General features: G+C 43.1%; 1 protein-coding gene across 1 annotated transcript in view; it reads left to right on the forward strand.

Moving 5' to 3' along the window:
* LOC125466685 (probable pleckstrin homology domain-containing family N member 1) overlaps positions 1-21,653 on the forward strand; it is a 64,902-nt gene that overhangs the window by 28,891 nt on the left and 14,358 nt on the right. The window contains exons 4-8 of the mRNA XM_048561547.2: positions 6,089-6,235; positions 11,263-11,349; positions 15,157-15,220; positions 17,708-17,841; positions 19,168-19,314. Of these exons, the coding sequence (XP_048417504.1) occupies positions 6,089-6,235; positions 11,263-11,349; positions 15,157-15,220; positions 17,708-17,841; positions 19,168-19,314 (579 nt within the window). The remainder of the gene's footprint in view (positions 1-6,088; positions 6,236-11,262; positions 11,350-15,156; positions 15,221-17,707; positions 17,842-19,167; positions 19,315-21,653) is intronic.

Here is a 21,653-nt window from a genome sequence, read left to right on the forward strand (position 1 = left end):
CCTTCCCAAAAGCAGTCAGAGATGGATAATCGTGGCCCAGCTAGAAGTGTCCATATTCCACTGGATGAATAATAGAAAGATGCCTGAGCTCCTCCAAATACAAGCAGATCCAGTTTTCATCACTCCTACTGTTGGTGGCCATGCCTTCATCTGTCAGGACCACGAAGTTCTAAAATTCCTTACCACATGCTCAATTCCTATTTCTACCTTTGAGGCACTCTCAAAATCTACCTCTGACCCAGCTTTTTGTCACCCATGCCAATACTTCTTTACATAGCTCAGTGTTATATTTTGTCTGATAAGTATCCTTTGATTAACCCTGGGACATATTACAACATCAAAGGCACAGTATACATGAGACGTTTCAGAGATAGTAGGAACTGTAGTTGTTGGAGAATCTGAGATGACAAGGTGTAGAGCTGGATGAACACAGCAGGCCAGGCAGCATCATAGGAGCGGGAAGGCTAACGTTTCGGGCCTACTTGTCACTGCTTCCTGATGGAATGAGACTGCCACCTATAGGCTGTTTGACATCATGGCATCCTGGGCCTTGGCTGGATTCAGCCTGAGCTAACTACAGCTTTGATGCTGTGAAGTATCCTCATTTTGCAGCAACACTACAGTTTTTGTCTGACATTGGTCACAACTGGAAATCCTGTTGAAAGCATTGTCTGAAACAGTTTCTTATGGGTCTAGGGATCAGACTTCTCACAGAGTTTTCAAACAGAAAAAGTAAGAGCAGAAGTATATGTCAGCCATTCAGCTCCTCAAACCTGCTCAGCCATTCAATAAGATCATGGTTGATCTGTTTGTGTTTTGAACTTGACTGTCTTGACAAGCAAGAATATAGCTACCACTGCCTTAAAAATATTTATGAAGTCAATATCAGTGTTGTGCTGCCATGACCATCAGGCAGAGCGATAGGAATACACAAAAGGTAATATCTCAGGTCAGACACTGAATTGTGGGGTGTGAGGTTTTGTTCAGAATCTCTCTCAGAGTTTTAACCTGGAATCAGGCTGGTTTTGTTCTAAAAGCAGGAATTTAAAAGATGCCACACTGACTGACTGTGACTATAATTTGTGTGTTTTTTGAACAAAATAGAATGTATCTGCAAGTAAACAAACATTTTGGATGATATTGTTCACCCCATAGATTTATATGTGTGTGTGTTTGTCTGTGTGTGTGTGTGTGTGTGTGTGTGTGTGTGTGTGTGTGTGTGTGTGTATGTGTGTGTGTGTGTGTGCGTGTGTGTGTGTGTGTCTGTGTGTGTGTGTGTGTGTATGTGTGTGTGCGTGCGCGCACACATGAGGGAGGGGGAGAAAGAGAGAGAGAGAGTTTGTGTTTTTGTGTGTGAGACAGAGCGTGTGTGGGTGTGAGAGAGTATATATGCATGAGAGGGAATGTGTGTAAGAGAGTTTGTGTGTGAGTGTGTGTGCGTGAGAGAGAGGGTGTGTATGAGTGTGCTTGTGTGAGAGAGGGTCCATGTGAGTGTGTGTATGAGTGTGTTTGTATGATAGAGAATGTGTATCTGTGCTTGAGTGTGAAAGCGTGTTTGCGTGAAGATTGTGTGTGTGTGTGTGTGTGTGTGTGTGTGTGTGTGTGTGTGTGTGTGTGTGTGAGCGTGTGTGTGTGTGTGTGTGTGTGAGAGAGAGAGAGAGAGAGTGTAATAAGTAATTCAAAACTGCACAATCTAATTAAGGTACAGAGATCATAATAATTTACGAAGGTGATGCTGTCAAAACAGGACACAAAGGAAGATTTTATAGATACAGAACAGTGTGGTGGGGTCACCAGTAATGCAACATGAACCCAAGGTCACATATCATGTCTTCATGGGTATGGAACTTGGCTATCAGTCTCAGCTCAGTGCATCTCGGAGTCCGCCTTGGAGGATGCTTACCCGATCATCAACTTGGATACTACTGTCACACGTAGGAACACCGCCCACCACGTACACAGCAGATACTCATGTGACTCGGCCAACGTTGTCAATCTCATACACTGCAGGGAAGGATGCCCCTCGGCATGGTACATTGGGGAGACCATGCAGAAGCTAAGACAACGGATGAATGAACACTGCGCAACAATCGCCAAACAGGTATGTTCCCTTCCAGTAAGGGAACACCTCAGTGATCAAGGATATTTGGCCTCAGATCTTCGGTAAATGTCCTCTAAGGAGGACTTCGGGCTACACAACAATGCAGAGTCACTGAGCAGAGACTGACAGCCAAGTTCCATATCTATGAAGACAGCCTCAACTGTGATGTTAGGGTCATGTTGCACTACAGGTGATCCTGCCACACTGTTCTGTACATGTAAAATCTTCCTTACTGTCCTGTCTTGACAGCATCACCTTGATCAATTGTTATGATCTCTCTACCTTAATTAGTTGGTACAATTTTGAATTACTTATTACACTGTCTCTCACACGCATACACTCACACACACACTCTCTCACAGACACTCTCTCACACACACGCTCACACACTCTTTCATACCCACACTCTCTCACACACTCTTTCGCACACATTCAAACGTACACACATACTTCCTCATGCAAACACACACACACACAAGCACAATCACACAGATCCTCTCACACACACACATGCACTCACACAAACTCTCTCACACTCACACACACAACACACACACACACACACACACACAAACTCTCACACTGACACACACAGACACAACACACATACACACACACATACATAAATTTATGAGGTGAATCATTTCATCCAAGATGTTAGTTTATTTGCATATACATTCTATTTTTGACAAAAAAGTGGAAAGTCACAGTCAGTCAGTGTGACATCTTATACATTCTTGCTTTTGTAATAAAACCAGCCTGATTCTCAGTTAAAACTCTGAGAGAGATTTGGAACATGGCCTCACACCTAAATTTCACTGTCTGGCCTGAGATCGCTCTGCTTGATTGTCATGACAGCATAGCACTGACATTGACTTTATAACCACGTTACTTGCTGACTAACACTCTCAGTCACCTGCAGAGACTTATTATCTGACACTCCAGCCACACCAAGTTGTATGATCTTTTGATCTCTCTGCCTATAAACTCTGTCTGTGCACTCTTCCCTCTCACTGCACCTAATGAAGAGTTCTGCGTTCTGAAAACTTGTGCAATTGCAAATAAACTTTTGAACTATAACCTGCTGTCATGTGACTTCTGACTTTGTCCACCACAGTCCAACACCAGCATCTCCACACCAGCGCCTTCTGAGGCAAAATTCCAAAGTTGCATAACTGTCTGATAGTAAAAATTCCCCTCATTTCTGACCTAAAAGGACAACACCTAATTTTAAAGCAGTGTGATCTAGTACTAGATCCACCCACATAAATAAACATCTTGTGCATGCCCACCTGGTCAAGATTCCTCAGAAGCTTATAAATTTCAACAAAATCAGTTCAGACTCTTCAGACTTCAGAGCAAACAAGCCCAGCCCATCCCAGTCATTCCTCAGAAACAACTGAGTCATTCCCATGTCAGTCTAGTGAACGGTTTAGTTTTTGCAGAATTATCCTTGTAAATAATTTAATCTTTGAATTAAATAGGGCTTGCCTGAAGGCGAAGAACACTAACAACAAAATAAAGGCATGAAGAGTTTGTGTTTAGTATTTCATTTTATTTGTAAATGTGGCAAGATAAATCATGATTAAATGCATCTTTGAATGATTTGTTGATAATAGGGATGAAAATACACAAGTTTTTGCCCAAAAAGCTCAGTGACCTGACCAATTAGCTGGAGAAGGAACTGAGGATTGTCTCTGACACATTAATAGGCTGTGCAGGGTTGGTTAATTGAAGGTAAAGTGGTAGATATTGTCTGTACGGACTTCAGAAAGGTATTCAAAAAGGTTCTGAATTATTTGTAAGCTTAGAACACATGGAATCCAGGGGAGCTAGCCAAATGGATATAACAACATATCTTCAAAAGGTAGGAGACAGAGAGTGGTGGTGGTGGTAGAAGGTTACTTTTCAGAATGGAAACCTGAGATGACCAGTGTACCACAAGGATCAGTGCTAGGTCCACTGCATTTTCTCAATTATATAAATGATTAGGATGTGAATATAGGAGGTACGGTTAGTAAGTTTGTAGATGACACCGAAACTGGTGGTGTAACCTGGGGGCTGTTGCTGAACAAAGAGACCTAGGGATGTGGGTGCATAGTCAAGGCGAAGAAGGTGTTTGGTATACCTGCCTTTATTGGTCAGTGCATTGAGTATAGGAGCTTGGATGGCATGTTGCAGCTGTACAGGATCTTGGCGAGGTCACTTTTAGAATACTGTGTTCACAGATTTGCAAGGATGTTACTGGAATTGGACTGTATGAGCTGCAAGGAGAGGCTGAATAGGCTGATGCTTTACTCCCTGGAGCACAGACGTTGAGGAGATCTTTCTTATAGAGGTTTTTAAAAGCTTGGGGGGCATGGTTAGGCTTAACAGCTAAGGTGTTTCTTTTTCCCAGAGTCGGGGAGGAGAAAATTAGATGGCATAGGTTTAAGGTGAGTGGGAAAAGATTTAAAATGACCTGGGGGACAACTTTTTCACACAGAAGGCAGTGCGTGTATGGAATGAGCTGCCAGAGGAAGTGACGGAGGCTGATACAATTACACCATTTAAAAGGCACCTGGAAGGGTATATGAATAGGAAGGATTTAGAGGGATATGGGCCAAATGCTGGGAAATGGGACTAGATCAGTTTGAGATATCTGGTCAGCGTGGATGAGTTGGATTGGAGGGTCTGTTTCTGTGCTGTAAACTCTGACTCTATAACTCTCTCTGTCCTTTAATCAGGAGACTACAACTGTACATGGTATTCATGCTGTGGTCTCTGCAATGTCCCGTATAAATGAAGCATAATATCTTTACTGCTATGTTCAATTCCACTCTCTGAAGCACCTTTCATCAGGGTAAATGCACAACTGCAATTTCTATTTTTGCTGCAATTTTGATGTAGTAATACTTCCCAAAGTGCTTTAAAGTAATTGAGTTCAGTATTAATTGGGTACTGAGCCCAAGTCTTTTCAGAGAGGTGGCGCAGACTGGTATGTTACCAGACCAGCAATCCAGAGGCCCAGACTGACGGGAAATGTGTTCAAATCTCAGTAATGTGGCAGCCAGTGAGATTTACATTGACCAGTGGTCGCATGGTTAAATGGATAAAGAGCCCGGCACTGGCATGGGTAAGGAGACTGGCATTGTGGTGTTCTAAGGAAATTGCAAGCTTGAGTCCTGCTGTGATCATTTTGTTTGGCTCTTGTGGTGCAGTAGTAGCGTGCCTGGCTATGAGACAGAAAGCCCAGGTTCGAATCCCATCAGCTCTGGAAGTGTGACAAAATATCTCTGCAAAGGCTAATTTAAAATAATATCTTATATGGAACCCAAGCCAAAGATGAAAATACTAAAATGAGCTGGATGTTGGGGTTGGCCATAAAGAAGGTAATGTAATTGGAAAGTATAATGGTTTAGGGAGGACTTTCTAGGCGGCCAGTGGCTGTCCCAGCTGACATGGTGGCGCAAAAATGGCCAGAGCCAGAGAAACAGTGAGTTGGGGAAAGGGATGGGCTAACTAGAGTGGCTCAGTGACTCAGTGGTTAGCATGGCTGCCTCATAGGGTCAGGAACCTGGGTTCGATTCCAACCTTGGATGACTGTCACTGGGGTGTCTGCCAGTTCTCCCAATGTCTGTGTGGGTTTGCTCTGGTTTCCTTCCATATTTCAAAGGCATGTGGGTTTGATAGTGTGGCCATGCAAATTTCTCCATAATGTCCAGCGGTGTATAATCTGAGTGGATGGCTATGGGAAATGCAGGGATAGGATAGGGGTGAGTCTGGGTCAAATGATCTTCAGAGGGCCAGTGTGAACATGTTGGACTGAATGGCCTGCATCCGTGCTGTAGGGGTTCTCTGATTATAGCAGTCAAGAAGGTTGTATGTGGGGCAGAGGAGCTGGGCCGTGAAGCCATTTTGAATGTACCGGTCATCATTCTAAATTGGAGGGATTAAGAATGTGCAATATTTATACATTGACCACATTATGTATTTAAATGTTTGCAGACAGAATTGCTTTGGGGCAAGTCACGCAGGGAATTGGAGGAGATAATCCGCACGGAGCCTGTAATAGGCTGGGAAGGAGAAGACATTGGTTCGCTTGGTGAAATCGTGTGGTCCTCCTCTGTGGTCCTTCATGAACAATACAATAAGGTAACTCATTTTCACTGCAGCCATATCAGATTAAAATCCATTTGAAGTACCACGTCTAATGCCCTTTAATCTGAACCCTGTCTTCTTCCCAGCCAGCCTGAGCGTATACCATGATTAGCGTAACTGAGTGGTATAAGGCAATATAATAAGGTGTGAGGATGGCATGGGTTCAAATCCCACCACCGTTGACATTTAGTGGGTTGGTGTGGTACATTAGTAGTAACCCTGTCTCTAAGCCAAGAGGCATGGACTAGCCTACCCAGAGGTATGTAACAACATTTAGAGTAGATTTGTAGCTGTGGGGTGTGGATGTTGAGGTTGGCTGGCTCGCTGAGCTGGTTTGTTGTTCCGCAGACATTTCATTACCCTGCTGGGTAACATCATGAGTGCAGCCTCCGATGAAGTGCTGTTGTGTTTTTCAGCCCATTATTTAAAATCTGGCGTCTGTTGAGCTGTATTACCACACTTCGGTTTTTCCTTCCCACTGGAGTGTATACATAGGGTCTAGATCTATGTGTTTGTTGATGGCCTTCTTAGTGGAGAACGAGGCCTCTAGGAATTCCCGTGCTTGTCTCTGCTTGGACTGCATTTATATAGTGAAACATGTATTTCCATTGCAGGAGATTAGGTGCCACCATGATCCAGCTACAAAGCAGTTGCAATAACCAGGAGCAGAAAGAGAAATCTGAATATATGATTTTCCCTACGCGCCTTTTCTCTTAAAGTAAACTTTTTCTCTATTTTTCCATCATGGGGGAAGACGGTTGTTTAGTGGTAATGTTAATGGAATAATAAACTCGAAAGAATAGGACTGAAATCCCCACGGCAAATGGTTAAAATTTAAATTCAATACAAATAATCGATGCATATAATCCTTAATAACAACTGAAAGACCTGTAGATGCTGGAAATCAGGGACAAAAACAGAAGTTGCTGGAAAAGCTCAGCAGGGCTGGCAGCATCTGTGAAGGAAAAATTAGAGTTAACATTTTGGGTCTGGTGACCCTTCCTCAGAACTGACAGTAGCTGAGAGAACATCAGTTTATATGCAGAAGATAGGGACGGGAGGGTATACGGAGTAAACAACAGGTGGAGGTAGAGGCCAAAAAGAGAGAAGAGCAGTTGGATAGACAAAGGAATTGATAACAATCAGGCTGGGAGGATAAATAGATGTTAGTGCGGACTGTTAGTGACTAACAATAGATAGCGTGTAATGGCAGGCAATGTGGCCACAAGGTCTGGTGTGTGGTGTATGGGGCTAGAACATGGGAGGGTTTAGGCCCAAAAATTATTGAACCTGATATTGAGCAAGGAGGGCTGCAGAGTCCCCAAGCAGAAAATGAAGTGTTGTTCTTCCAGCTTGCACTGATCTTCACTGGAACATTGCAACAAGCCAGAGACAGAGATGTTGACCAGAGAACAGGGTGGTGTGTTAATGTGGCAGGCAACTGGAAGCTCAAGGTCTTTTTTGCAAGCAGAATATAGATGTTCTGCAAAGCAGTCGCCCAATCTACACTTCTTTTCCCCAATGTAGAGGAGACCACACTGTGAGCAGCAAATGTAGTAGACTGGATCGTGGAACGTGCAGGTGAAATGTTGCTCCACCCGCAGGGTATGTTTGGGCTGTTGGTTACTCGGAAGGGAGGAGGTAAATGGGCAGGCGTTACACCTTTACCAGTTGCAGAGCAAGATGCCATGGGGCTGTGAGGGGTGCTGGGGGTGAAGGATCAGAGTGTCTCAGAGGGAACAGTCCCTGCAGAAGGCGGACGAGGGAGGGGAGGAGAATATATGTCTGGTGGTGGCATCTCGCTGGACGTGGCGGAAATGATGATCTTTTGGATGTGGATGTTGGTGGGATGGTAGACATGGAGAAGGAGAACCCTATCGCTTTTGCAGGAGGGAAGTGAAGGGGTGAGGGCGCAAGTGCAGGTGATGGATCAGACCTGGTTGAGGGCCCTGTCAACAATGGTGCTGGGGAATCCTCAGTTGAGGAAGAAATAATCCTTAAGAAATAATCCTTACCTGGTCTTGTCTACATGTGACAGCAGACCCACAGCAAACAGCAATAAATACTGGTCTTGCCAGTGACACCCACGTCCCATGAACAAATGTGATTGAACTCCAAAATGCAGGGCATATGTTGAACTTTAATAGAATGCAGCAAGCTATTTATTGGTCAGTGACTGCAAGTAAAATGGCATTAAAAAACTCAAATGTAAAGTCAAAGAGATGTACAGCATGGAAAGAGACCTTTTGGTCCAACTCATCCATTCCCCGACCATTCTAAATTAATCTGTCCCATTTGCTTGCATATGGTCTATAAATGTGTTTATTCTCATTGTTGCCACTTCCTGTTATAAAAAAAAGCTAAGCATGGCATTAGATACATTAATAAAATGAGCTGATAATTTGTGAATATAGTTCATCGGTTTTGATCTGGAAGAAGAATTACCAAGAGTGTGAATTGATCCTCCTCTAAAAGATAGGCAGCACTAGTTACCAGGACAATGGTTAATGTTTGACAAGCAAGTGAACCCTTGTGATTTCCTACTCTAAGTTTGTGCACAGGCATACGATGCTCTCCTAGCGGTGAAGTGACCCACAGTTGGGGTCCAACAAGTCCTTGCCGAACATAATCCCAAACTCAGCTAGTCCCACCTGCCTGCTCCTGGCCCATGGTTTCCATGCCCTCAAGACTAGCCCAAAGCCCTCTGCAGGGAATTAAATGCTTGAGGCCGGATGGCTGATTTGCAATGTGGAGTGTTGCCAAAAGCATTGTTTCAATTCCTACTCCAGCTGAGATTACTTTGAAGAACTCTCCTTCTCAAACTCTCCCCTCACCTGAGGTGTGTTGACCCCCACCCCGTCTAACTAGCATCTTTGTCTAATATGAGAGAGCAGCCCTATGGTCAGGTGGACTTTAGCGACATGTGAAAAAATGAGAATCCCTCTTCTCTTGCAGAAAATGCAACAAGTTGCACATTGCCAATCCCAACAAATAGCAAGATAGTACACTTGCTCTTCTTTGAAATAGCATCAATGGTCTTTTACATTCATGTGAGAGCTCAGACGGGAATCCAATTTGACATATCAGTTGAACAATAGCATTTCTAACCGTATTGCACTCCCTCAGAACTGCACAGAAGTGGCAACCTAGATATTTTTCTCAAGTTTTTTTGAGGGGATCTCAAGCTCATTAACGCTGTGACTCAGAGTATCCTACCCACAAGCCATTGCTGACAAACATGAAAAAGAGTTGATCTTCCAGCACATGAGGTGTAATTTTGTAACTGCCCACAGTCTGCAGTATTAAATCTTATCAAGCTGTTTACTGTTGCTGCTTTAAGGCATTTAAGATCTTCGCTGTCTGTGACTAGAAACCTGTCTGCAGTCGATGGCTGAATAACAGCCAGGTGTAGGAGGATGACGAAGAAAATGCCAATATTAACAGCAGGCAGGAGTGATTGGGGTGGAGTTTGGGTTGTTAATGTTGGTTTAGGACAATGGGGCTTTGAGTGTGAATGCTGAACAAAATTTGAGTTACTGACTGTGATATTATGGGAATCATTAGGTTGTGATGCTACAGATTGGTTTTTTGGATGCCTGTCGATTGGCCCACCATCCCTTGCCATCTCACTTGTTCCTTCCTACTCATTTGCCTCTACCCTACAAGTCCACATACCCCCAACCTCAGTAACATCTTTCAGGTAAGAGGAAGTATTATGAGATTTGGATAATCCTAAATCATGGAGTTCAGGATTATGACTGGATAGATTGGGAATCATGGAGGCATAGAATCACACAACACGGAAACAGAACCTTCAGTCCAACAAGTCCTTGCCGAACATAATCACAAACTCAGCTAGTCCCACCTGCCTGCTCCTGGCCCATATCCCTCCAAACCTTTCCTACTCATGTACCTATCCAAATGTCTTTTAAACATTATAATTGTATCCATCACTTTCTCAGGATATTCATGCCACTCGAGAACCGCCCTCTGTATAAAATGTTTACCTCTCATGTCTTTCTTAAATCTCTCTCCTCTCATCTCAAAAATGTGCCCCCTAGCCTTGAATTCCCCCATCCTAGGGAAAAGACATCTCCCATTAATTCTATCCATGCCCCTCATTATTTGGAGGGGTAGGGTGTGTGTGTAGGTGTTAAAAGTAAAATGTTTTAAAGAAAACAGAAGTGAATATTGACAGAGGCCTGATTGAAGAGACTGTTGCTTTATTCTTTGGTTGTGAGTGTCGCTTCAAATGCCCTAGTTATTGCCCAACCACAACTGCTCTTGGGAAAGTGGTATAGGGCTGTTTGCCTCAACCCTGTCAGCTATATGACACAAGTACTCCCAGGATGCTTTCTCATGTTGTGGTTTGGTACAATGTAGTGGCTTTTTTGGTCATTTCAGAGGGCAGTAAGGAGTCATCCCATATTGTTGCTGGTCTGCAGTCACATATATTTCAGACTGGTTAAGGCTGATAGATATCTTCCCTGCAGCGAATGAATGCATCAAATCCATTGTTACAATGATCCAGGTGGTTTTATGACCATTCTGACAGGCAAGATTTATTTCAGATTTATTAATCAATTGAGTTGAGATAATCTCAGCTGCTAAACTGGCCTTTTGACTCCACAGCATTAGAACAGATCTCTGAATTCCTAATCCAGCAACTTTTAGTTACTCCAATCGAGAGTCCACTGAAACAGGCACACAAAAATAAGGCAAAATCTTCCTGGGAATTACAGTTTCTCAGTTCCACTCCCTGTATCAAAAATTTGATGTAGAAATTTCAATGCCTGGAGATTAGTTGGATGCATTAATCGTTAAGGGTGAATGGCGTAAACCCGTATCTGCACTTCGCAAAGGGAACCTCCTAATTATTTACAACGGCATGTTCATCAACTATTAGTCTCGCCCCAAAAAATTATATCTGGTAATAAGTTTTTAATGACTAATGCAATGTCAAATAAGTATTAAGAATGAATATTTTAACTATGCACCCTTTTTTTTGGTAATTTCCACAGGAAGAGAGTAAAAGACACCTCGTTCTGTTTCCATTGCATTTGTTACTTCTGGCTGTAGATGATGAGAAAAACAAGTTCATTTATCAGGTGAAAATATCTGTTTTGTCTTCATTTTAAATCAGATTACAGAATATGTGTTGTCTACTCCATCATTTGAGCAGGCTTGTACCTTCCTGTGATTTCAATGGTTGGAAAAAGAAATTGACTGTCAAAATGCTTTTGTTATGTTGCACCTTCTCAACATCTCGCCTTGCCCTGCAGTGTGTTGGCCCTCGGGTTAAACTCACCACTGGTCATTCCTCTCTCTCTATGATGTGAAAGCAACCCAATTGTAGTTTTGTGCATACTTTGGGGGTCGATTAGTTCATTATGCTGGACTGCCAGCATCACCGGGTTCAATTCCAGCACCAGCCAAGTTTACCATGAAAAAATCTCCTTCGCAACCTCACCTCAAGCGTGGTGGTCCCCTGGCTAAACTGGCACCAGTTGTCTCCCTCTCTAATGGGAGAGTTGCTCTGTGGATCCATTAGTTACTTATTATTGCTGACATTTAAACTAACCCAATAAAACGCAACTGTGCGACCAAAGCCTCCAGAGTCTTTCTCCATTGCATTGACGTAAACAGCCAGCTGAGTCAGTGCTGCTGGGAGGGATGGTGTGAGGATTGGGAATAAATGAAAATTGACTTCCTTCACTACTTAGAGATAATGGGAACTGCAGATGCTGGAGAATCTGAGATAACAAAGTGTGGAGCTGGATGAATACAGCTGGGCAAGCAGCATCTTAGGAGCACAAAGGCTGAAGTTTCGGGCCTAGACCCTTCATCTGATGAAGTGTCTAGGCCCGAAACATCAGCTTTTGTGCTCCTAAGATGCTGTTTGGCCTGCTGTGTTCACCCAGCTCCACACTTTGTTATCTCTTCCTTCACTGCTTACATTTGTGAGGTGCAATCTGAAGCTCAGATCAGTGTTTCCAAGACCACAGATGGAATTCCTGACAAACCTGAGATTATGGAAAGAAAGGTTTTCAATCACATAGTGTCTTTCACAACCACAGGACATCCCTAAACACTTTACAGCTGATTACTTTTGCAGCAGAATCTCTGGTGAAATCTAGAAGACCAATTTTGCATGCAAAGGTGTTCTCACAAATGACAATGTGATAAATGCAGATAACCTGTTTGTGTGATGTTGATTTAAGGATAAGTGTTTGCTTCCCTTCAACACAGAGTTATTGTGTCTTTTACAACCAGCTTACAGCGTTTTTCACCATGGACGTCCAGTCCCTATACACCTGTATTCCTCAAACAGATGGCCTCAAGGCCCTCCGCTTCTTCCTGTCCCGCAGGCCCGACCAGTCCCCCTCCACCAACACACTCATCTGCCTAGCCGAACTCGCCTTACCCTCAACAACTTCTCTTTCAATTCCTCCCACTTCCTACAGACAAAGGGGGTGGCCATGGGTACCCGCATGGGCCCAAGCTATGCCTGCCTCTTTGTAGGTTACGTGGAACAGTCCCTTCTCCGCACCTACACGGGCCCCAAACCCCAACTCTTCCTCCGTTACATTGATGACTGCATCGGCGCCGGCTGTTGCTCCCCAGAGGAGCTCGAACAGTTCATCCACTTTACCAACACCTCCCACCCCAACCTTCAGTTCACCTGGGCCATCTCCAGCACATCCCTCACCTTCCTGGACACCTCAGTCTCCATCTCAGGTAACCAGCTGGAAACTGATGTCCATTTCAAGCCCACTGACTCTCACAGCTGCCTAGAATACACCACCTCCCATCCACCCTCCTGCAAAAATTCCATCCCCTATTCCCAATTCCTCCGCCTCCGCCGCATCTGCTCCCAGGATGAAGCATTCCACTCCCGCACATCCCAGATGTCCACGTTCTTCAAGGACCGCAACTTTCCCCCCGCAGTGGTCGAGAATGCCCTTGATCGCGTCTCCCGCATTTCCTGCAACACATCCCTCACACCCCGCCCCCGCCACAACCGCCCCCAGAGGATCCCCCTTGTTCTCGCATACCACCCCACCAACCTCCGGATACAACGCATCATCCTCCAACACTTCCGCCATCTACAATCCGACCCCACCACCCAAGCCATTTTTCCATCCCCACCCTTGTCTGCCTTTCGAAGAGACCACTGTCTCCGCGACTCCCTTGTCTGCTCCACACTCCACTCCAACCCCACCACACCCGCTCCTTCCTCTGCTACCGCAGGAAGTGCTACACTTGCCCCCACACCTCCTCCCTCACCCCTATCCCAGGCTCCAAGATGATTTTCCATATCAAGCAAATGTACACCTGCACATCTGCCAATGTGGTATATTGTATCCATTGTGCCCGGTGTGGCTTCCTCTACATTGGGGAAACCAAGCGGAGGCTTGGGGACCGCTTTGCAGAACACTTCCGCTCGGTTCGCAACAAACAACTGTACCTCCCAGTCGCGAACCATTTTAACTCCCCCTCCCATTCCTCAGACGACATGTCCATCATGAGCCTCCTGCAGTGCCACAATGATGCCACCCGAAAGTTGCAGGAACAGCAACTCATATTCCGTTTGGGAACCCTGCAGCCTGAACCCTGTGTCAATGTGGACTTCACAAGCTTCAAAATCTCCCCTCCCCACACTGCAACACAAAACTAGCCCAGCTCAACCCCTTCCCCCACTGCATCCCAAAACCAGCCCAGCCTGTCTCCGTTTCCCTAACCTGTTCTTCCTCTCACCCATCCCTTCCTCCCACCTCAAGCCGCACCTCCATTTCCTACCCACCACCTCATCCCACCTCCTTGACCTGTCCGTCTTCCCTGGACTGACCTATCCCCTCCCTACCTCCTCACCTATACTCTCCTCTCTACCTATCTTCTTTTCTCTCCATCTTCGGTCCGCCTCCCCCTCTCTCCCTATTTATTCCAGAACCCTCTCCCCATCCCCCTCTCTGATGAAGGGTCTAGGCCCGAAACGTCAGCTTTTGTGCTCCTGAGATGCTGCTTGGCCTGCTGCGTTCATCCAGCTCCACACTTTGTTATTAGGGAAAACAGAGCCTTGATTTAGTTTTGCATCCAATAGGGTGCTCCATTGACAGTGCCCTCAGTATTGTGTTGGAGTGTCAGGTTTAATTTGTACTGGAGTGGGTTTTGAACAGCAGAGATGAAGGCGATAGATCTGCATTGTCCTGCCAATCCCATGAGAGTGAAATCCAGGCGATTTCCTAATCTCCAAATTTTGCTGAACTAGGCAACCATAAGGTCATTGTCTCAAAGATAGCTTCCCCAAAGATGAGACAAAGCAATAAGTAGGCCATTCAGCCCATCAAGTCTGGTCTGCCATTCAATGAGGCCATGTCTGATCTGATAACGCTCAACTCCACTTTCCTGCCTTTTCCAAATAATTCTTAATTCCCGTAGTGATAAAACTTTGTCTACTTCAACCTTGAATGTACACAATGACCCAGCTGCTGCAGCCCTCCACAGTAAAAGACTTGAGAGTGAAACCAAGGGAAAAAAAACCTCTCCAGTGAAATCGAATACTGCGAATAAGAACTTTTGTGTAAGGATACATATGTAAAGGAATATGATCTAAGTAACCCCTGAACATTTGTTTTGTGTTTCTGTAAAGGATGCGCATGTGTAAGGAAGTTGTATGTACTGAATGCAAGTGTGAGTAACAAATGTATAAGAGACACGATTCTGATATTGTTGTGATATGATCTGATGGCTTGCTAGACTGAGAGAAAGGTTTTGTGTGAAGTGGTTGGCTAAAGTGGTTAAAAAATCCAAAACCTTTGAAGAAAACCAGTGAGTCTTAAAGCCACACCACTACCAAGCCTTGGATCTAACTGAGGAAATACTGACATTTCATTAAAACTCTCTTCATTTTCCAGGGATTGTTACCATTGTCTGGAATTTCAGTCAAAACGCTAATGGAAAATACTTTTGAAATTACTGGTAAGAGCAAATAACATCGATCTTCTTGAATGGAATTCTGCATTAAATGGTTGATTTCCAAGGTGAAGATTTATCTCCTCAAACAACTAAAGCTCATTAGACATTGCTGTTTGTGGGAGTTTCCTGCCAGCAAACAGGCTGTATTTCCAACATTACAACTAACTACACTGCAAAAACACTTCAGTAGTTGTAAAATGCTTAACAGCCTTCTGAGGTTGAGAAAGGTGCTATGTAAATGTGTGTCTGTGTTTCTTACAGCTACACTTAAATGGGTCAGATAATCAAAGGTTTGCAACGACCAAGGAAGTTTGCAGAGAAGATTAATCTGCAATTTCATTGGGATCTTTGTACATTGAAAGTTGTCCAGGTGTCTAAGATTTTGCTGGACTGGATGGCATTAATGGCCACCAGTAACTTATTAAGACATGCTTTATCCGATTAAACATGTAAAACAAGCACAACAACGATGTGCAGAATATTAATCTAGCATTTATATTCACTGCATGTTGAGAAATCAGCCAACTGCAGGTAATTATAACTTTAAGTTTGCAGTGCCCAGCAAATGAGTAATCCACTTCACTCAGAAAGGCTTAATTTCTGTTACATTTCCGGAGCTTATTCTATACATTGCTGCAGAATCTGTCCCAGGCACTTTGAGGCCATATTTGAAAGAAAATGAATCTCTATAGCTGTAGCACTCCCACGGTTTATCCCAAAGAGCTTTGAGATCAATTTGTTATTTTTGAAACATGTTGACTTCTGTTATTTTGGGTAAATATAACAATTATTATGTGGCACAATAAGGCCCCAAAACAGTGGGGCAAATGAACACTTTTTTTTGTGTGACTTAAAGTGAGGGAATAATAAATGTTGTCCAGGGCACCCTATTTTTCCACAAATAGTGTCAGTTAATCTTTTGCACTCCTGAACCCATTTGAAAGGCAGAACCTCCAACTACGCAGCACCTTCTTGACAGTGAAGAGCCAAACTTAGGCGTGGGTTCAAGTCTGTGGAGTGAGACTACAAGCCGCAACCTTTTGACTCGAATTTTCAAATGTCACCTGGCACCAAGGTGGCCTTTTGATTGTGACATGTCAGATGACGGCCGCAAACTAGTTGTGGTTTCCCTTCAGAGAACAGCAATAACAGATATGATGTCTCCACTTGTGAGTTTGCTCTGGTCCACAAAGTATTGGCATCATTTTCATAATTCACTTCCGGTGACCATGTATTCATCCCCATTAACAGGTGAAATTTATCTCTTGGACTTGGCATGCAAGCGAGATTTAATCATTGACCAACTGTAAAAGGTCAGTTAGCTCAAATGGCTGTTATGTGATGTAGTGTGATGCCAACTGCATTAGTTCAATTCCTACAATACTGGCTGCGGTTACTTTGAAGGTTCTCCTTTCTCAATGTCTCCCCTCACCTGAGGCATGGTGGCTGCCAGGTTAAAACAACACCAGTTGTCTTTCCCAAATGAGAGAGCAGCTCTATGGTCCAGTAGGACTGCAATGATATTATAAGCTGAATGGTGTTTCACATCCTCAAACCAATTGGGTCACTGGGCAAGGCTTTCAAAATCAATGTGAAAGTGCTGTATTCATGTTGCATCTTTTATAACAACAGGACATTCCAAAACATTTTACAACTAATGAAATATTTTTGGAGTACAGGCAAAGTTGTAATGAACAAAACACAATTGGAAATTTGAACAATCTCTCACAACCTTTGACGATGACCAGGTTACCTCTATCTTGGATTGAAGGATAAATTTCCATAGGAACACTCGTGAGGCCTTCCTCACATATCTTCAAAGGAGTTGCATTGGATCTTTATGTTCAACTGAGAGGTTGGACAGGATCTCAGTCTAATAACTCATCTAAAAGACAGCATTTCTGACTGTGAGGCAGTCCTTCCGTACTGCACTGGAACATCAATATTGAGCTTTGCACTGAGTTCCTCAGGGCCATAACCTCCTCAAAGGCACATTTAATACAATTCCCTTGAGAAAGCTTCTACAGCATTGCAATGTTGCTATGTTAGAGGGGAAACTGAGTATAAGGCCAAATCCAAAGGCTGATGAGGTTAGGTGACCTTCTTCAACTTGAAGTAAAAGCTGGAACAAATCTAAATTCACGAAGCTGCCAACATGGGGAGGAATTAGCAAGCTATGCCGGGGAAATGGGTGATGATATAAAGCAAGAAAGAAAAAATCCATAGATAAAGACATTGTGAAAATTATGATCTTCATTAGACCAATGATGATTTTGTACCTTCGACAATTTTGGAGCCTTAACCACATGTAGGTTAAAATGATGAGAAAATGAACTTTGAGTGTATGAGACACTAAATAGAGGCTGAGATATTGACATTTACATTTTATGCTCTAGGGGCAGGTGAATCTCTTCTTTTGTATGCAGATATACACCACCATTATGAAATGACTTTCAATTGTCCTAATCTTTCACTTTTCCTTCTCATTAGGATCAATGTTCGATTCCAGGATAATCACTTGTTCAGACCCAGAGGAGTTTAGAATATGGATGGCCCATTTGCCAAGAAGAGTGAAGAAGGCCTCCATCTATCGTCCACACAAACAGCAAAAGCTGTCTGTACTGGTAGGCAATGTGCATTTATTTTTTACAAGTTCACTGCATCAACTGTCAATGTTGAGGAGGTTGGCAAACTTATAGATTTAATGCTTAATGAGAAATTGAATGTGTTTGTTTAAGCATGATTCGGGATCAATCACAAGTCTGCATTAAGTCAAGAACAAAAAAAAAACTGCAGAAATTCAGCAGTTCTAGCAGCATCTGTGTAGAGAGAAACAGGATTAATGTTCTGAGTCCAATATGATTCTTCTTCCAAATAGAACAGGGATGGAGAAAGCATTAAGTGAACCTGTGTTCCCCCATGGTAGTACTAGGGATTCTGCCATTGGCCTCAGCGATTGTAATAATCTGGAAATCAACTACGGTTCCTGTTCTTGGATGACTATCCTGTGGCTTTAACTGGAAACTGGCATGTATCTCAATGTCCGGTAATTTCAAGGTTAAGCTCTTCTTTGCTGTTCTCATGCTGGATTAGACAACTAGCATTCAGTATCAACACTGACTCATAAAATCCATCCTACAGGCAAGGTAGAATTGGCAGTTAGAGATCACTGAAAGGTACCCCAGCAAGAATTAGCACCTTCAGGAACTGAGTTGAGGAAGAAATTTGAAAGGGATGTAACGGATATTCAAAACTGCAGTAAAAACAGTTGGGGAAGAAATTACACTTTAGAATAAATATTAATACAAAAATCGAAAGTTTTAGTTTAGAATGCGATTGAAAGGATTGAGAAAGGATAAGAAAGCAAGTACATAAGGAGCTACGGACAGGCCATTGGCCATACATCACTGACATCAGAGTCAGTCTGCTTGGGAGGCCGCCATTACAGATCTGATTCTTACCGCTAAAGGGTGAATTGCATCCGTCTATTTATCACCAACCTTTCTGAGGAGTTAAGTAATACAGATGTGGAAAAGATTAATGGGACTGTTGTAGATTTGTGCATATCACATGGTAGTATCTCTAGGGGGAAAGTATGCTCACTCAGTCATTACCTTCATAGTGACCTAAAAAGGAGCATTCAATAGAACTCTAATCCTCTGGCTGCTTAAAATGTAACCTATTTCCTTAATTTTCTATTAAGACTCAGCTTTCCCTTTTTATCCAAGTTTATCCAAGTCGATGAATTCTTATTAAACCAGGGAAATATGACTGAACCTTGTTTAAAGAGTTCCTGGACTCAAAACTTTAATTCTACTTTCTCTCCACAGATGCTGCCAGATTTGCTGAGTTTTTCCAGCAATTTCTGTTTTTGTTTCAGATCTTCAGCATCTTACAAGTCTTCATTTTATTCTGTTTAATCACGTCTGTCTGTTGGTCCTGATTATAAGATCCCTTGTGATGAGAGCTGGAAGCGGCCAGAGCTGGAGAAATATCTGCTACAGCAACCCATTAAAGGCTGGGAAGGAACCCCTATCCAACATCTGGGAGATATCATTTACTTGTCCATGGTAAAAATAAACTTCGCACAGAGTCAGGTCAGTCACTTACTCCTGTTTAAATTGACAAATACACCTTGACTATATGTAATGAGATCTCAGCAAACAGGAAGTCCAAAGGACCTCAAGACATTGCAAACTTCATTTCTCACTAATGATCTTTGAAATGTTACATGCGTGTTATGCAGGGAAGCACAACAGCGAATTTGTGAATGTTTGAATCTTACATTCTGCAGCTGAGTGGACTGGATTATTCATCTGTTGTGGAAGGTATTAGTTACAGGAGGACACTTGAACATTTCAGGGATTTGTAGATTAATCTGGAGTGTGTGTGTGTGCGCGCGCACGCGCGCGCGTGTGTGTAAGTGCGTGCATGTGAGTGAGTGAGAGAGAGAGAGTGATGGGGGTTTTGCTAAATTTCATGTCTAATGACGCAGCATTTTTAGCATTATTTCGGTGCTGCACTGACCTGTTACAATAGATCTTGCAACGATGTTGAGAGTCAATACGATACATTAGGTGCAGTTTTACCAGGCCACCCATGGGGCAGTGAAACAACCACTTATTTAAATGCAGCCAATCTTTATTATGTGTGGATTTTAATGGAGAGTTACAATCAGGGATGTTGTAAAATTACCTACCAATCGGATCATATCAGTTTTTTGATTCATGCATACGGTTTAAAACGAGCATCGTTTGGACAGAGGAAAGAAGGATATCAACTTAGACAATCATACACATAAAGCAGGGAACTCGAATATACCCCTGGGTCAAGTCCCACCTGCTACAGAGATGTGTCATAACATCTCCAAACAGGCTCATTAAAACTACCAACATGTAAAGAAGATTCACTTAAATAAACTAATGAACAAACGGGATTAAAACAGAAAGTGCTGCAGGAAACTCAGAAAGTCTGGCGGCATCTGTGAAGAGAGAAACAGAGGTAACATTTTGATATGACTCTTCTTTGGATCTGAACAATTTGGGATGATTCTTACCTCAGTGGTAGAATCAATATGAAGATGGAAGGTCCCCCCAGCCCAGGTAAAGTGGCTCATAATGGTTTCTTGGTTGTACAGAAATTGAATATTACTGTAAAGAGAGACAATATGTTGAAGCTTCATCAGGATAAATGCAAGAACATCAAATTCTCAATGATCACAACAGTTTACTCTAGGCGCTGACTGGTTGTCAAGCCATTCCTCACAGTATTAATTGACTGCTGTACGGAAGAGGTGGTTTGAGTACTTTGCCATTTTATCAAGTGGTAGGTTTGGAAACCCTATACCCCAACCATTAAATGCTCAGTGAGGGAGGGGCTTCTTCTCAAAAATGAAGAGTTTACATGGATGTGAAATATTGCACTGCATAATACACAGACACTGGTTCTAACCTGTATGTTCTTTAATTGTGGCTCAGTGGTTAGCACTGCTGCCTCACAGTACCAGGTTTAATTCCACCCTTGGTCAGTGTGAAGTCTGCACATTCTTCCTGTGTCTGTATGGGTTTCCTCTGGCTGTGCTGGTTTCCTCCCACAGTCTGAAAATGTGTGGGTTAGGTGGATTAACCATGGGAAATGCAGGGTTACAGGGATAAGGTAGTAGGGGTGAGTCTGGGTGGGATACTCCAGAGGGCCAGAGTGAGCTCAATGGGCCAAATGGCCTCATTCCTCTCTGTAGGAATTTGATGGAACAGCACCAAAAACGGATTATCTCTGCATTTAGCCCATTTGTTGCCCATACAACCTTGCTGTGTTTGACTGTTTCTTTTGTTAATATCACAGTTCATGCTCTTCGAATATAACTTTGACCATGAATCATCATGGGACTGTCTGAAACATTACAAAACATTTTTTAAAATCCAAATTCTTTTCTCTTCTCTATTTGAATCAAAAACTTTGAATATTTAGGTTCAGTTAAAAAAATTCCAAAGAAGTGGCTGTATCCTTTGGAGGAAGATCATAAGATAAAGGAACAGGAGTGGGTCATTCAATGCCTCAAACTCGCTCTGCTACTCCATAGAATAATGACTGGTCTGCCGAATCATGTTACTTTCCTGCCCTTTCCCTGTAATCCTTGATTTCCCTACTGATCAAGAATTTACCTCAAGCTTAAATATACACAAGGACTCTGCAAGACCCCGACATCTCTCTATGGCAAGGGATTCCAAAGACTCACAACACTCTGACTGAAGACATTTCTCCTCATCTCAGTCTTAAAACTTTGCTCTGAGACTATGCCCTTTGGTCCTCGACTCTCCCATGAAGGGAAACATCTCAGCATTTACACTTTCAAGCCATTTAAGAATCTTAACTTTTCATTCTTTTAAATTCCAATGATTAAAGTCCGAACCAGTTTAAACTTTATTCTTAAGATAAT

This window comes from Stegostoma tigrinum, chromosome 28 (assembly GCF_030684315.1).
Source record: "Stegostoma tigrinum isolate sSteTig4 chromosome 28, sSteTig4.hap1, whole genome shotgun sequence".
Classification (NCBI taxonomy): domain Eukaryota; kingdom Metazoa; phylum Chordata; class Chondrichthyes; order Orectolobiformes; family Stegostomatidae; genus Stegostoma; species Stegostoma tigrinum.